This window comes from Crotalus tigris, unplaced genomic scaffold, assembly GCF_016545835.1.
Source record: "Crotalus tigris isolate CLP2741 ecotype Arizona unplaced genomic scaffold, ASM1654583v1 scf7180000019156.414591, whole genome shotgun sequence".
In the NCBI taxonomy this organism is placed as follows: domain Eukaryota; kingdom Metazoa; phylum Chordata; class Lepidosauria; order Squamata; family Viperidae; genus Crotalus; species Crotalus tigris.
The window spans coordinates 258,455-276,877 of NW_024097406.1; the positions used below are offsets into that span (position 1 = coordinate 258,455).

Consider the following 18,423-nt stretch of genomic DNA (forward strand, 5'->3'; position numbering starts at 1 on the left):
AAGCCCCCACCCAAACAGAACACTCCCCCAACCAATCAGAGCACAGCCAACTCCCCATCCAATCAGAGCACAGCCAACCCCCCATCCAATCAGAGCACAGCCAAGCTCCTAACCAATCAGAACACACCTCCATCCAATCAGAACACAGCCAAGCTCTCATCCAATCAGTTCATACCCCCACTGGCAGTTAAAAGGAAGAAACAGCTACGATCACACATTGCTCCTAGAAGCACGAAGCCAAAAACACCAGCCTGAAGATGATGAATGAGACTTTGTCGAAACGTCGCCAAGACACTTCCAATTTGATGCGGGAGAAAACCCAAATAACCAAAGACCTATATATACACACACACACACACACACACACACACACACACACACACACGTTTTCTGAGGTTTTCGCGGGTATTTGTATGTAGACCTTTGGTTGTTTGGGTTTTCTCCCGCGTAAAATTGGAAGTGTCTTGGCGACGTTTCGACGAAGTCCCATTCATCATCTTCAGGCTGGTGTTTTCAGCTTCATGCTTCGAGCAGCAATGTGTGGTCTTAGCTGTTTCTTCCTTTTAACTGCCAGTGGGGGTATGAACTGATTGGGTGGGAGCTTGGCTGTGTTCTGATTGGGTGGAGGTGTTTTCTGAATGGTTAGGGGCTTGGCTGTGCTCTGATTGGCTGGGGGAGTGTTCTGTTTGGTTGTGCTCAGGTTAGTCTGAGTTGCAGAGGAGTTTAAGATTTTGGGCTGCCTTGCTATTTTCTGGCTTCGCGTTCGTGGTCGTGCCTCCTCTTCATGGAGGGTGTCAGTTTGCTTCATGTATGGATTGGAGGGGTTTAAAGTGGCTAATGATGCAGCTGTGGTCTGGCTTCTGGTTTGTGGTCGTGCCTCGTCATCGGTGTGGGTTTGGGTTTGTTTTTTGCGTGGATGTGTGGTGGTGACCTCCTGTGTGGTTTTTGTGAGTGTGGGTCTGGTATCATTTTTTGTGTTAGGGAGTCGTTTGTCAATAAGGGCGGGTTTCCAAATGGCTGGTAGGGGGGAGGTATCATCTCGCTTGTTCATGCTGTGTGGGCGTTTTTCTATCTCAATGGCTTCTCTGATTATTCTGTTATTAAAATGATCACTTTTGGCAATGGTTCTGGTATTTTTAAAGTCAATTTCATGTCCTGTGGCTTTAAGGTGTTGGACCAGGGAAGATGTTGGTTCCTCTTTTTTGACTGAGTTCTTATGTTCTTCAATGCGCGCACTTATTCTTCTGTTGGTTTGTCCGATGTATGTGGTGGGACAAATGGTGCATGGGATTTCGTATACTCTTTGATTTTCTAATTCAATTTTATCTTTGGGGTTTCTAAGGATGGTGGATATTGTTCTGTTTGTGCAGAATGCTGTTTTGATGTTGTGTTTATGGAGGATCTTACTGATTCTGTCTGTGGTGCCTTTTATGTATGGGAGGAGGGCTTTGCCGTTTTCTTGTTCTTTGTCTTGGATTTTAGTGGGGGTTTCTTTTTGGATTAGGTTTGTAATCTTATTTCGATGGAATCCATTGGATGTTAGTACATTGGTGAGAGTGTGTAGTTCGGGTTTTAGGTGTTGTTCGTCAGCTAAGCGTTTTGTTCTGGAGATGAGTGTCTTGGCTACAGAGTTGATCTGTGCTGGGTGGTGGTGTGAGAGAGCGTGCAGATAGCGGTTTGTGTGTGTTTTCTTCTGGTAGATGGTGTGTCCTAGGGAGCCATTGGATTTCTTGTAGACTAAGACATCCAGGAAGGGAAGTTGGTTGTTAGCTTCTGTTTCCATGGTGAACTGTATTTTGGGGTGTAGGCTGTTGAGGTGTGTGAGGAAGTTGTCCAGTTTTTCTTTCCCATGTGGCCAGATTATGAAGGTGTCATCTACGTATCTGAGCCAGAGTTTGGGTTTGTGATCTGATTTTTCTAGAGCTTGGGTTTCAAAGTGTTCCATGTAGAGGTTGGCAATGACAGGTGAGAGGGGTGATCCCATGGGTGCTCCTTCTGTTTGTTTGTATTTTTGTCCATTATAGATGAAGTATGTGTTGGATAGGCAGTGGTTGGTCAGATCTAAGATGTGTTTGGGGGGTTTATATTTGTTCTGAATAGTTGTCAAGGCTTCTTTGATAGGCACTTGGGTGAAGAGGGATATGACATCGAAGCTTCCATAGAAATAAGATTACAAACCTAATCCAAAAAGAAACCCCCACTAAAATCCAAGACAAAGAACAAGAAAACGGCAAAGCCCTCCTCCCATACATAAAAGGCACCACAGACAGAATCAGTAAGATCCTCCAAACACAACATCAAAACAGCATTCTGCACAAACAGAAAAATATCCACCATCCTTAGAAACCCCAAAGATAAAATTGAATTAGAAAATCAAGGAGTATACGAAATCCCATGCACCACTTGTCCCACCACATACATCGGACAAACCAACAGAAGAATAAGTGCACGCATTGAAGAACATAAGAACTCAGTCAAAAAAGAGGAACCAACATCTTCCCTGGTCCAACACCTTAAAGCCACAGGACATGAAATTGACTTTAAAAATACCAGAACCATTGCCAAAAGTGAACATTTTAATAACAGAATAATCAGAGAAGCCATCGAGATAGAAAAACGCCCACACAGCATGAACAAGCGAGATGATACCTCCCACCTACCAACCATTTGGAAACCCGCCCTTATTGACAAACGACTCCCTAACACAAAAAATGATACCAGACCCACACTCACAAAAACCACACAGGATGTCACCACCACACATCCACGCAAAAAACAAACCCAAAGCCACACCGATGACGAGGCACGACCACAAACCAGAAGCCAGACCACAGCTGCATCATTAGCCACTTTAAACCCCTCCAATCCATACATGAAGCAAACTGAGACCCTCCATGAAGAGGAGGCTCGACCACGAACATGAAGCCAAACAATAGCAAGGCAGCCCAAAATCTTAAACCCCTCTGCAACTCAGACTAACCTGAGCACAACCAAACAGAGCACAGCCAATCAGAGCACAGCCAAGCCCCTAACCATTCAGAACACACCTCCACCCAATCAGAACACAGCCAAGCTCCCATCCAATCAGTTCATACCCCCACTGGCAGTTAAAAGGAAGAAACAGCTAAGACCACACATTGCTGCTCAAAGCAAGAAGCTGAAAACACCAGCCTGAAGATGACGAATGGGACTTTGTCGAAACGTCGCCAAGACACTTCCAATTTTACGCGGGAGAAAACCCGAACAACCAAAGATCTACATATATACATACATACATACATACATACATACATATATATATATATATATATGTAGGTCACATCCTCCTGCAACTCAGATTAACCTGAGCACAACAAAGCCCACACCCAAACAGAACACTCCCCCAACCAATCAGAGCACAGCCAACCTCCCCATCCAATCAGAGCACAGCCAAGCTCCTAACCAATCAGAACACACCTCTATCCAATCAGAACACAGCCAAGCTCTCATCCAATCAGTTCATACCCCTACTAGCAGTTAAAAGGAAGAAACAGCTACGATCACACATTGCTCCTCGAAGCATGAAGTTGAAAACACCAGCCTGAAGATGACGAATGGGACTTCGTCGAAACGTCGCCAAGACACTTCCAATTTTACGCGGGAGAAAACCTGAACAACCAAAGACTTACATACAAATACCCGCGAAAACTTATATATATATGAATAACGAACAACCTTGTCATGTTAACCTAAATGACATGACATGAATTCAGTTCCAGCAGCATGATGCCATATAATACAACTCCTTCTTACCTTCCAAATAGATTAGGTTAATGAGAGGAGGAATTTAGCAAGATAGCAGGCAGGCAATCATCCTGAATATGATCACTGCATCTTTGTTTTTAAATAATCTATCCTTAATTAAAATGCAACCATGGCTTGTCTTTGCTTTGGGTCAACAGAATAAGACAAATAAAACCCTTTATAATGTCAGGGCTACAATTTTGTTGTGTTTTTAATAATTTCCATACTATTTTGTGGGTAAAAATAATAATTACAAAACGGGGGATTCTGAAAGGTAATATCAGCAATTGTGATCAACAACTACATACAAAATAGAACTGTGGAGCTTATGATGTTTATTTGAAAATATTTTTATTTGACTGAAAAGACTGGAAATAATGTCCTATATATATAGAAGAGTTTGATACATCATTCAGATTCCTCCATTATTCTTGTCGCGGAGGAAAATTCCCTGGGTTATGAATGGGAGCAAAAGAGGAGAAATGGTTACTTATGAAACACAACTAAAAGTTGAGTGGATTCAACAACTTTCATTTCTTGACTGAATCTTGGAGAAGCAGCAATCCTTCCATCTGGATATTTTTCTTAAGGCCTAAAAGAGGCAGCATATAGATTTCATTGATCATGAAGTCTTTAAACTGAACTAATTCCTGTGAAATGAAAACCCCTGAAGTAAAGATTCAGAGAAAAGCCTTGTTACAGCAATTTCCTTTACAGTGCACACTAAAAATCTGAAAGAATATTGACTTATAAAATGCCTAGCTTTTCCTATGTACACACTGAAGCTCAGAGTATGAAACATAAACAAGAACGGGAAGGCAAGCATATCTAAATACGCTGGTGGAGTGACTCCCATGATTGGAAAATAGCAATTGAAAGATACAATTTGTTCAAGGGGAATAGAAGTAAAATAGAAAGGAGGAGTTGTATTCTATGATATTATTTCCCACAGAAATTCAAGGAAATGAGAACAATATTGCAGAGAACATCTGTATTAAAATAAATAGTAGATGAGATACAAGGCAGTTTGTTGCCAGTTATTTATTAGGAGAATAAAATATAAAATATAAAGAAAAATAATTCTTATTGAAGTCAGTGACTAGTCCAAAAATATAAACAATACTTTCCAGAAATAAATTGCAGATATTTCATAGGCATGCAGATATAGTGATGGAGGATTTAATCGCTCAAGATGGATGATAGAAACTTACTAGCCTATCTTGTTATCAAAAAAGCTGAAGAAAAGAAGAAGAAGAAGAAGAAGAAGAAGAAGAAGAAGAAGAAGAAGAAGAAGAGGAGGAGGAGGAGGAGGAGGAGGAGGAGGAGGAGGAGGAGGAGGAGGAGGAGGAGGAGGAGAAGAAGAAGAAGAAGAAATTGAAAAGAACAGACTGAAGAGTAAAAGTGATGCTTGAAACAGAAAGATGGAATGCCTATTTAGGATACTGACTGAAGTTGCTTATGACCTGGTAAAACTTTATGAATTATCTTTGAGAAATTTGAGGATAATTGTCTCTAATTTCAAAACTAGAATCGGACTGAAACTTAGGGAGATCCTAGAGAAGATCATAAAATATAAGCATCCTGAAAACAACACAGTGATCACTGGAACTCAGCTTACTGTTGCAATGTAGAAGTTTTCTCAGACTCATTTTTAATTAAGCAGCTTCCTCAACATAGTCCTAGAATGCTTGACTTCAACAAAGTATTTGACAAAGAACACAATGATAACTAACTAGTCAAGTATGGTTTACATTATGGAGATGAAATGCTTCAGATCTGATGCCTTGGAACACACATGTATACATGTGCTGGACATGTCAGCACCTTCATAAAATAGTTGCATCTTTTACTGGGCTTCCATAGTTGCTGCACAATTCCAAGAAAATACACATTTTAGCTAAGTAACAATAGAGAATATACACTCTTTTCAAAGCACATCATACACTTTCACATTTTCCTAAGATTATGCAGTTACCATGCAGGCCTATGAAAAGAAGCAACTTTTTAAAAGAAGATTCCAAATAGGCATTGTGTATTATCCACTCTGCAGTATCTTTTCAGTTTCAGATCTGAAGTTCTGCAAATCTTTCATCTAGTTGACATGACAATTAAGTAGCTGTAAAGCTGGCTCAAAAACTGCAAGAAATATATGGTACCGTAAATATTGGGTGAAGGATATAAATATTACCAACTCATCTATAAAATTCTTAGAACATAGGATACTCCCAGATTACACATTTATTGATTTATTTAACAAATTTAGATAGTGACCTATCTGTTCTGGATGAAGAACAGAATGGAATAAGTAGAATCTAAAAGGGAAGAAAGATTTGTAAACTGGACCTCTTGCAATATTACTACTTAGAATCAACTCAACTCCGAAGAAACCACTTTTAAAACTTTAATAGAATTTTTTTACAGAATTAGAAATAAGTTTGAACTTCTCCAGAGAATTTTACAGAAAATATATTCAAGCAGTATATTCATATTTAGGCACATTGTTTCATTTATTTGCTCCATAGGCAGTTATTGCTTCTGAAGATCCACAGCAGTTAGTAGTTTTGGAGGAATTATTCATGGAACCTAAGCCAGTAACCCATCTTATCAGACACTGATGAATTTGACATTAGTTATTTATGTGACCTTTGGAATAACAAGCTAGAATGTCTTGTTCTGGTAAATCAATGAAAGAACATATTAAACAACATGAACACTGTAATCTATAACTTTAAAAGGAGGATATTGGACATCTCAGAGAATATTTAATAGGGGCTATTTACAATCACCTGCTATTGGAAATTTATCCCAAAAGTTGGAACATTAAGATACATGGTTTGATTGCCTCCTATTACTGTTGCATTTGGAGCTGACATCAACAGAATTATTAATATGACTTAGAATCAATTACTTTATATTAAGAAGCATGAATTCTTTGTAGTTATATCCTTAGGATTTGGAAATTATTAAGAAATCAATAATTTTTTCAAGCCTTGGGATCGACTAAAAATACTATATTGTATTGGAAAGAAAAAAATCCACACCTGGTTTGCAGCAATGAATTGTTTAAATGTATTAAATTAATTTTTTTGGGACAAGAGGACAATGAAGATTTAGCAATATGTTTGGTTTTTTGGAATTAATTACCAAGCTTCTAGCCCCCTTTTTATTTTAAAAATTGCTACACATGTTAATTTTGATATTATGTTTATTTTTTAAATTCTCTTTGCTGTTACATATAATTGTATTTTTATTACTTTGCCTTGTGAAATATTTTAACAAAACATATTAAAAAGTGCTCATGAATTGCTCCTTATCAGATTGGTAAGAGGCACTGAGTAGGGTACCCAAAAGTTCAGATCTGGGTTGTGGGCTTTTCAGCACCATCCATGCCCTTTACATGGTAGATGGGATACTTTTCAATCTGCAGATGACATAGAAATGGATTGGACAATGTTATTCTTGAAAACTGTTAGATTCAATGGCCCTTCCAATTTTATAATCCTACATTTTTGTTTTTATAAAAAAGAAAAAGAAGGTATCACTGATCCTCAAACTGATCTTTCTTCATCATGCAATTGTTAGTAATAGACCTACAAATATGACATAATTAAATGCCACTCTTTATTGCATACCTTTCATAGTATGGTCCTGCTTTATCTCATGTGTTAAACATGTAAATAGAAAGTCACCATAGGTAAAATTATGTAGCAACTACAAATAACTATAGTGATTATTCTTGTTTATCTACTGAATATGTAGCTGACATTTAAATACAAGGCAGATCCATATTAGCTCACTATTCAAGTAGAACAGAATTTATTCTTTGCACGTATATATTCAATATGCCAGTGAGGGCACTAAGGATAATATAATATAAGGCATCATTCCACCAATGCCCCCTCCCCATATATTTAGGATTGAAGTATATATTCAGTCCCAACCTGCCAGATATTTGAGTAGGATTCTAGGAATAATGTTGTATGTTGTAGAGTATGATAACAAAATCTTCAAAGGCTTTCAGAATTTCTCTCTGCTTTATCTTATACATGAGTTGCTTTTCTTATGAATCTTACTATTGCAGGATTATATGGATATTTCACTGCCCTTATCAATTCATTACTTCCTTCTCACAGGCCTATGTGGCAGGCCTAAGGAAAATTATCTAAATTCTAAATTTAGTAATATTGATTACTTAGTGTTTGTAATTCTTTGGGTGCCAAAGAACAAAGATAAAATGTAATTAGTATACCATGTCTAGAAAAAGAAGTATGTCATAACTATTCTGAATAACCATTTGTAATTAAGCAACTATTTTAGTAATACTATTTAATACTTAATTGTATTAAATGAACCCTGGTGTTTAAAGTATTCTGATTTCACAAGCATCTAGAAGGGCTCTAGTAGCAAATAATAGAATGCCTCTATTTTATCTTGCAGAGGATAAAATTATTCTTTTCATATCTTCATATTATTCTAAGAAAGGTTCCCAACTTTTAAAAAAACCAAATTCATTTTTTTCCAACTGTGACTGGATTCATAGAAAATTCAGCCATAATTCCCAACGGCATACTACAGTGCTGCAACTTAGCATGAGACACCCATATCTGCATCTCTTTACTCTAGTAGCAGGTGATTAAAAAAACTAATCAAGTGATTATTGGCATACTTTCATTTCTTTGCTAAACATGACAATCTTTACAAAGCAACAGTATGCTCCTACTGAGGAATCTGATACAAGTTGATGATCTCTCTGGAAGCTGTCATGGAACTTTCCATGTAGCTATAGCAGATATGAAAGGTAAAACCAAAGCAAGTTGATAAATATAAGCAACCCTGAGAACAAATGTTAAACTCTATGAACTCATAGAAATGAGGGCATTAGGACTTCTCCAGACAACATACATCTGCACTATTTGAACTGAAAAAATTCCAATGTTTCTCAGAACAGAAATCTCATAAAACTAGTGCTAATTTCCAACAGCATCTGCAGTTTTTATTAATGCAAATATCTGACAACTTTGCAAGTATTCAAATAGGGAAAACAAATGCATTCAGATGGTAAGGAATGATGACCAGGAATTAGGGGACAGTATTAATTGTGAATACATATAGATGGCTTCTCTCTCTTTGGTCACTCGTAATCCTGGATGCAGGGTCAGGAAAGGATAGCAAAGACAACACCCAATGTCCTAACCCACCCAAGAACATACAATATCTTTAAGGAACACTCCAATGGGAACATGTTTAGCTACTTCTGCTTTCTCCCTTCTTATCTACAGTGTGCCAGACTTACTGGGTGCAATCTTTATCTTATGTGTGTCAGCTTTGCTGGATGGGTTGCTTACGTAATTATACAAATAAATACAAGAATTTCTTGTCATTCATGGCTCCCCTCATTTAGAGGAGTCCGTCTCTATTCAGGTGAATAACAACGTAAAGCTTAAAGGCACTTTCTGGTTTCCTGTATTTCTTTAACCAGCAAAACCTCAGAACCTGCATATCAGGAAGAACAGCAATGCAATTTTGATAAAGCACAAATCATGTAAGGTACTAATTTTCCCTTCTCTCATTATAGACATATGCAGGATAGATGGGTTTCATAGAAACCTACTGTTATTCCAGATAGAATGGTGACCTTCTTATATGTATTAAGGAGGAGCAAAGTGAATATGCTAGCCCAGGGGTCTTCAAACTTGGCCCTTTTATGACTTGTGGACTTCAACTCCCAAAATTCCTCAGCCAGCATGCCTGGCTGAGGAATTCTGGGAGTTAAAAGTCCACAAGTCATAAAAGGGTCAAGTTTGAAGGCCCCTGTGCTAGCCCCATCCACATGCATAGGTGAATGCCTGTAGTAAATAGACCTATCCAAAGAGACATACCTCATCAACAAGAATCATGATTTTCTACATTTTAACTTCAGGGAGAGCTTTCTTTACTGCAACTGTTTTTTTATACACAGAAGACAGTGCAAGGGGGACTAGGACCACCACATTTCTTTCCAGTCGTCTTGAATATGAGTAGAATATCACTGTTTTATCTTAATACTTGAAGAGGGTTAGTACTTACTAGCTTATTTGGGAATCACTCCCCCAGCTCCCCATATGTCAAGTTTAAATGATGGCCTGGGTAGCTGTGTAGACTTCACAGTGTCTGAAGTTGTGATGTTCTAACTGGTTTGGTTTGGAAAGAAATAAGCTGCTGCAGCTGTCTGAAGAAAACATACTATTTCCACCATATACAGTATTGAGAAAGGAAGATATAAAAATGCACATATATATGCTAGATTTAACACTTTACTTATGTTGGAGTCATTGGGTTATCTGGCCTGTTAGGCTGAGTCACCAGCTGCAGTAGGCCAAGGTATGCGGAAGTCAGAAGAGAAAATAGATTGGCGTAAACAAGTTTGTGCCGACCAGGATGTGTAAAACTGTGACTGTTAACTGTTTCAAATCCAAAGGAAAAAGAATTTTAAAGTCTGCTAGAAATTCTGCTTAAAATAAGCCACAAAAAGGAAAAACCTCACTCTGTTTGTCTGGCCAACAAACAGAGTGAAGAAAAAGAATTGTGTTTGTTTGTTTGTATTCCTCCTTCTCTCTGTGTGTCTATCTACAAGAGCCTTTCGAAACTCAAGTCTGCTTGTGTGGGGAAATAACTTTTTAAAGTTACTTTTTGTATCCTATCACTTATTGGTGATGCTACTATGAAACTTTTCTGCAACAAATAAGCATTTTCTAATCTCTAAAATGATGTGGTCTATTTTAGAATAAATGTTCTCCTACCCTTGGCAAGTTGCACACCTTAAAATATTAGGCTTTTAAAATTATTTGGAGTTTTCAGCATTTTCAAACTGCCTGCAAACTACCCCCCTTCCAATTCTTTTCCTGCTCTTTGTTCTCCAAACCTTTTGTCTGCCTCTCCTGGTAGAGTCTGTCCAGAAAAGGGGGGGGGAGACCTTGTTCTTGTATCTTTCAGCCCTGAAACCCTCTCCCAAGCCTTTGGAAGCACAACACACAGACCCAGATGCTGCCTCCATCCATTTGAGCCATGGGATTGAGTTTGAATCCAGCCATCCACTAAAAAGCCACCATGCATCTTCCCAAGTCCTACCATTTCCCCAGATGCCTGTGAGAGCTGCAGAAGGAAGGTGGTGCCATGCGAAGCCTCAGAAGAGAAAATTAAGACTATGGGGGGAGGGTGGAAACTCATTGTAAACTTTTCTTTCTTGCCCCATTTGTATTGTAACAAGCCAGTTGAATGTATTAATGGAGAGATGGGAATATGTGGCAGAACAAATACTGAACATCTTGGACTTCTATCTGGTGGGAGGGAAAACTTTTCCAGAATGTTTGTATTGCCTGTTTTGTAGAAATAGCTGCATATGCACACACACACACCATTCACACCATTCAGAGTCTATCCCCTCCACCTACCTTTAGTAAAGTTCCCCCCAGGCTGATTTTTGCTCTATTGCACCAAAGCTTTGTGGGACCAACTTCCAACAGATTCCAAGGGGGAGGGAACTAGGCCCCCTCAGGTGATTTGCAATTCATATGCCCTGACTAAGGAAGCAACAGGGAAAATCCCAAACTTCAGCCCTGAATATTTTGCACTGTTGAGCTCAGATTTGAATTCCTAGAACTCATTACGTGCAATTTAAAGAAAATTTAATAGACTGGCATATTGGACATTACAAACCTGGATGCACTGAATTAAGAGCTAAGGCAGGAAACAACCCTTGAAATTGGGCAGCCAGTGGTCATGTACTAAGGAAAACCATGGCTGTGAAGAATTTTGGGAGGTATGCAAACCTGACTGGAAGCTAAAGGTGACATCCAACATTTGAAAATGATTGGCACAGAATATTGGATACTATAAATTTCTTTTCCACCTAACAAAATTTTGCCCTGACTTTTAGAACTTTATGGGTGCAAGCTCCCCTTTTGGGAGCCACTAAAGGGATCTTTTTCTGCTGCCTCCATTAATGTCATATTTTTCTTTTTCTTTTTTCTTTTGCTTAACAGTTTAAAAGCTTGCCTACCAAGTCTCCCTGACCAGATCAATTTTAATGTCATATATTTACACACTTAAGGCACAAAGTGGGGATATTGATGGAAGTTAGCCCCCCCAGAAGGAAATATTAAAAAGGGCAGAAAAATATATTTTTCCTCAAAAGGACTTTTTAAAAACCAAACCTGGCCCCAAATCTATCTGCCCCAAACAAGAGCTAGGCCCATACAGATGCAAATGTAACACCATCAGAAAGTTGGAGCCAGAGCAATCAAGAAGACAAAAGAGAAGATCTGCATACCCCACCCAAACTCTAGGAGTCAGCCCCATCACCTGGGAAGCAGGATATGATAATGCAATTTCCTGAAGAACCATCTTTCTGCAATAAACTGTAATCTTCAGGAACTGTCACCCACCAACAGGTCAATTTAGTAACTACACCTATCACTGCAGTTCAGTTACCCTTGCTAACCAAACCGGCCTTCACTTTGCCAAGCGACACTGAGGATGACTTCCTATAAAGCGCAACCTCCTTATTTTTTAAATAAAACAGAAAAGTAGGAGATGTTGGAGTCATTGGGTTATCTGGCCTGTTAGGCTGAGTCACCAGCTGCAGTAGGCCAAGGTATGCGGAAGTCAGAAGAGAAAATAGATTGGCGTAAACAAGTTTGTGCCGTGCGGTGCAAGGGAATGTTGTTTTGGTGTTTGTTAGTGCCATGTGCAACAGCTGTATAGTAGCGTGTGCAAAACAAAGTTAGCACGTGTAATATGCTAATATGCTGTGTCATAACAAATGTGGTTGGTGTAAGGTGGTCACCAGGTGCCTATAAACCCGCCTTCTGATAACACAATAAAAGGGATGCTTCGTCTTTGTTCGAGGCTCCCATCCCGAGGAAACCACGTGTGCGTGTCTGTTCTTCAACACCCATGGGAGACCGCTGGGCGCGAGAAAACCCGCAACTTAAAAATAATGGAAATACAATAATTTTAGTATCCACTGAAGTCTGGAATTTTAGAACACTGAAAAATGACTCATGCATTTCATTTGAATTTTTTCCCCCAGGATGTGACATTGGTTCTTATTGATGTGAACAGGGAAAGTACTAAGCATGCTTTCTAGAGGTTAATTTGCAGGAGCCAAGTCCTATCAGCCAAAAAAGTAGTGCCTGTCCTCTTGAACATTCTCCCTTCAGAGATTAAGATGGCTCTAATCCTGTTGGCCTTTTGTAAAATCTTGATAATCTGGTTATGGGCCCAAGCTTCGGGTCCTGAGTATGCTAAGGGTCTCGTTTCCTACAGATTATAATGTCTCTCAGCTGCTATATGTATTTAATTTTCATTTGTATTGTGCCTGTAGTTTAGTTGATTTTATGATTGTTTGCCACCCTCTTGTTTGAGATGGGTGGCCATGTAAATTGAATAAATAAATATAGAGATAAATTTCAATTGCATTAAAAATCATGAAAGTCTAGAGCCTTCTGCTCTCATTCCCGCCCTTCTTTAAACATTTTCATTTTACATCTGTACTATTTTCAGCAATGTGTAACTTTAAACATCAAAGTACAAATTGGTTTCAGAGGATTCTTTTGATGTATTCTCAGCATAGGAGCAAAGCTGAAAGCTTTTTCTTCCAAAATGTTCCAAAACGTTTTATGAATTCAATTTGAAGTTACATGTAAAAGCATAAAGTGCATAATGTGCAAACATGTTTTTATATTCTTATTTAAGACCAAATCAGTGATCTCAAAGCTCCTTCTTTACAAGGTAGCTGTAACTTGACCTCGGAGCTGAACAGATTAAAAACTGATCTTTGCAAAAGATATTAAAAGACAGATAATTCCTTTGCAGAGATCTGTGATCCTATCTATGCTCTAACAACTATTAACCCTACTGAACTTTCGACCATAGTTAGATACTTCCTCCCATCCCACACAGCACATTTCTCTTTTTGATATTTTAACCTGCAGTTGATATTTTAAGCATAAAACCAGATCGTTTTAATTTTCAGTAATCCTTTTTCTTCTTAACTAGGTTTATTAACCTGTTTTTTTTTATCTAATTTAGAATCACAGATGAATTAGGAAGTATAGCATGGTATTACTTAACTAATTTTCTCTAATTTCATTCAGTAACCAATAAATCACTCAAGTTATTCAGCAGCGCTTCCAGGAATATCTTTCCTTGCCCTCCACAATGAGGCAATATAACAGGGCTTGAGGAGGGAAGCAGAGATTAATTTGCTAAAATTATGTGCTTGGCTTATTTTTCCAACTATAAATAAAAATATTTTTATTGACACTGAGATTTTGGATCTGCAATTACTTGACCATTTAATGTGTAATTTAGTAAACAGTACTTCCATTTTTTATTTTTTTAAAAAAATGCTGTGTGATTTTAAAATAGCAATAACTAAAAAGACATTTTACTGAAAGATACAAAAGGCTTCTGTAAGATGTATCACAGTATGAGAACTTTGAGCAAATTTCAAAGTATTCCTTATTTTATTCCATAAAATATATGGAATAAATATAAACAGTTCCAGATCTCTATATAAATCTATTATCAGGTCTATCTATGTAGAATTATTTTTCTCCAGTATGATTTTTATTGGCGAAGTCTTTGGCATATGAGAAAACAAAATGGCAGATTTGACCAACAGTACACTTTTCTAACAAAACTCTGTGAACAAAGAGTAATACCATGATTTAATATCAGCACATCCCTGTGTTTGTGTGTGGGTTGCTTAATTAAGAATAGCATTTAGAAACATATATGCAATAGTGCTTAATAAATAAATGAAGAAGTATACTTTTAACTCATTTTTTTAATTGGGTTCTCTCTATCTTGTTTTAAGATTTGTATGGCAAACTCAACACATTTTGGATCATATTTATGCAGAAATAGTAAAAATTCAGAATGGTTCACAAACTTTTAAGCACCCTATATATATATTCCTTCTGTTTCAAAAAGCAAAGAGACAAAAATGGTGATCTTTATGATGACTGCTACCGAAGCAGCTTAGACATAATGGAGGATTTAATTAATGACTGGAATTGTCTCTAGCATACAATATTACTTACGTTTGTTCTAACAACCAACCCTGACATACCTGGCGTAATGTGCGGGCTACCAAACTTTCTAGTACAGGTCCTCTATCTTCATGGAGCAGGTGAACCTCATCAAGAATAAGGAGCTTCACTAGTTGAGAGAGAGCGACATCGCCAACACTCTTTCTGGTCACAACGTCCCATTTTTCTGGAGTGGTTACAAGCATCTGAGAAAGGAAATGACCAAAAAATAAATAAAAATGTTGTAGTCTTTAAATTTATTTTTCACTGCCTTGCTGAGGTGTCAAGAACAACTTGAAAAGTAATGAAGCTAAGCAGACCAACTTGAAATGGCAGCATTAAAACTTTCTTCTTTGCAACTGAAAATGCAATAGAAAGTCTATTAACTAAGTACAGCTATTTATAAACTTTCCAAAGGATGCCCAATCCTAATTATCTTTATGTCTAACCATTCCAAATGTGCACATTTGTAACATTTGTAACTTGTAACTTCTCACATTAAAACATTTGTATCTCACCCTTTGGTTGGGAGAGACTCCCTGGGTTGATTAGAGATTAATAACCAGAGGCAATTCTTGCAATTGTGCTTGTGTTAATCTAAATAGTTATAACACAAAAGAAAAAAATCCTAGTGGAATTGGGAAGGCTGATGTATGCTCTGCTTGCTTTAGTGGATGATCATTGGGAGAGTAAGCTGTCAGTGGCATGTTACAACAAGTTCCCCTGCAATTTCAGAAGCAGTTAAGGTCCAAAATTGTAACTTGGCAAGTACCTAGAAAACAATGAACAAAAATTGGGAATGCAATATTGCCCATATTCCCTGGGCTACAATTGAAGCTTATTGGCACATATGCATAAAAGTTGTTACCAATCCTTAAAATTTCAATTTTGTTGTTTTAATATTATGGGATTTCAACTGCATATTCCAGAAAACAGACCAAAACATAAGCATTTAACTACTGAAATTTAAGAGATGGTATTGCCCATTTGCATCTGTTTAGTAGAAATAATAAATCATTGTCTTGGAAATAATAAATCTCAGACCTCAAGAGCATATGAAAATTAATATCCATTAAAATAGAGTAATTGTACAACTTCACATTCAAGAACTATCTTATGAATAAAATGGAGCAAATGATTTTAATTGAGCATTACATCCCACAGTACTTGCAGGTTTAAAACATGGAAAAAAATCAAGCAAGCGGTCATAAAATGTGTAAGAACAAAATGCAGTTTATGTTTATTAACTGCTGGTTTGGAATGGAATTTCCTTGCTGCACTTGAACATGGTTTAAGCTAGTTAAATCTTTTACTAAGTATAATTTTAACAACAAAAACCTTATGTTACCTATTCAGACTTATTAGAACAAGGTTTTGAAAAAATGAGCTAGATAGCCACACATTTGCTTAGTAACAAAAAAAGACAGAAAATACGTAGCTCTGGACAATTTATCATATCTTCCCTTTTTAATCATATAGAAAAAAACATCTGAAAAAATCAGTTCCTAGGATCCACTCTAGGGCAGCTATTTTTTTTTAGACACAACAAAGGATCAATTTTTAAACCAGTCTTATATTTTTTTGCTTAAAGTGGTTTCTATTCCAAACAGAATATCAAGAGACTTTCATAAGCTTCTTAAAATGTTGCATGATTGGGCTTTGTGTGTGTGTGTGTGTGTGTGTGTGTGTGTGTGTGTGTGAGAGAGAGAGAGAGAGAGAGAGAGAGAAAGAGAGAGAGAGGGAGGGAGAGAGAGCCTCAGTATTTTTGACTAAATGTGGGAGATTTTTCATTAAGCTTCTTATTCTATGCAGACATTTATTTAGTAACATATATAGTAATCATCAATGTTTTAGTTGGGCTGTGTGAAAACCTTTTTAAAAAGCAAGTATGAGGAATTCTTCTTGACTCTCTTGCTACATTGATTACATAGCAACCAAAATCATTTTTTTGATGGGATACCTTTGAATATCCCAACAAATATCCCTAAGGTTGACATTTTATAACTTGCTAACATGAAAAGAGTTAGTGGATAATGAAACACTAAAAGTCCAAAAGTTCAACGAGTCATTACAATACTTTGCATCAAATGCCAGTTTGGTTTAGCAGTTAAGGTACCAGGCAGGAAACTATGAGTTCTAATTCCACCTAAAGCCAGCTGGCTGACTTGGGCCAGTCATTATTGTGGGAAAACAGGAGGAAGGCATGCTGGATATGTTCACCACTTTATTTGCAAAAATAATAAAGGTGGGATATAAATAAATACTGTAAGCAGGGCTATTTTTCTCATAGAATGCCCAGAACGGAGTTCCGGCACCTTTTTTGGATGGAACCTTGTAGGGTAGGCAAGGCAGGTTGTATGATGTGTGTGAGTTCCGGCACTTTTTTTTTCTTTTAGAAAAAAAGCACTGACTGTAAGTAAATAAATCATGGCCAAATGAAAGTAATTGAGGAGCCAAAACAGTATCTAGTATTATTAACTGCTATGATGGGAAAAGCTGAAGATGCTAGTCACCAAAGAACTAGGCACAGATCAGTTGATAATATCAAAGCCAGGAGCAGCGAAGTTTTCTAGCACACTAATTGTAGTATTTAATAAGTATGTGATAACTCTAAATACTGCATGTTCAACCAGATTTTACAAACTGTTGTCACACCTATTATTGATGCAACTGATTAACACTTTGAAATGAACAGGATGTCAGCTACAAAAATTAGCAGCTGTAATTAATTAGCCAACTGTCATGAAATATATTTAGCAATGCATATTAAGAATTTAAAGGTGTGAAGTGCTCCAAATACTAGCTATTTAGTGGATTTGCCAGAGCTAAACTGGTATTGCTGTGATCACACTTCTTCTTGTGCCACAGTTACACTGTCATAACTTAAAATAAAAAAGAAATATATGCCTCCCCACCTTTCTTTTCAGTTTTATAGCATTTGGAAACATCCTGTATCAATGAAGTGCTTTTTTATGGCTAAGTTATAATTAAAACTTGCTGTTGGAACTCTAAAGAATAGTAATACAGTAATTAAATGTGAAATTGTGTACATTGTTATCCTGAAGACGATGTGAACTTATTGTATGCAGTTGTTCTGAATTTCAATAGAGCTCTGACAGAAACACAATTTAAATAAACTGAGGACAGAGACCACACAGATAACTGATGGACTGAATCCAAAGTTAGAAGATGAATAACAACAATGCTTCCTTTAAGATTTATGCCTAAAAGATTGTGAAACTGGAAAATCTGGAAGGGAGAATAACAAACAACTTTGAGATGTCCAGTTTAAAACACAGCAGTAAGCCTTTCCTATGCCCTGGGATTTAAGTAGGCAGCTTCATTCTCAGTCTGCCTAGAGCCTCAGCAATCTAATGCTGAAATGTAATTTCCTGAAAAAGAAAATCAAAGATTCACAGGCTCACCAAAAATTAGATGCAGTAGGCATCTCCCAACCTAATTTTCATTCCACATCAGGATATGACAACCAGTTAAGAGTTCTTTCCTTTTCAGTGTTACAAAAGTGGGAATTTATTAGAACAAGAACATGTGCTTCATCTTGATT

The 18,423-nt window shown here is 37.3% G+C and overlaps 1 protein-coding gene across 3 annotated transcripts in view; it reads right to left on the bottom strand.

The window, feature by feature from the left end:
• The window catches only part of ASCC3 (activating signal cointegrator 1 complex subunit 3), a 222,247-nt gene that overhangs the window by 136,524 nt on the left and 67,300 nt on the right, over window positions 1-18,423 (bottom strand). For all 3 annotated transcript variants that reach the window (XM_039360142.1, XM_039360140.1, XM_039360141.1), the window contains one exon: window positions 14,900-15,064. In XM_039360142.1, coding sequence (XP_039216076.1) covers window positions 14,900-15,064 — 165 coding nt within the window. The remainder of the gene's footprint in view (window positions 1-14,899; window positions 15,065-18,423) is intronic.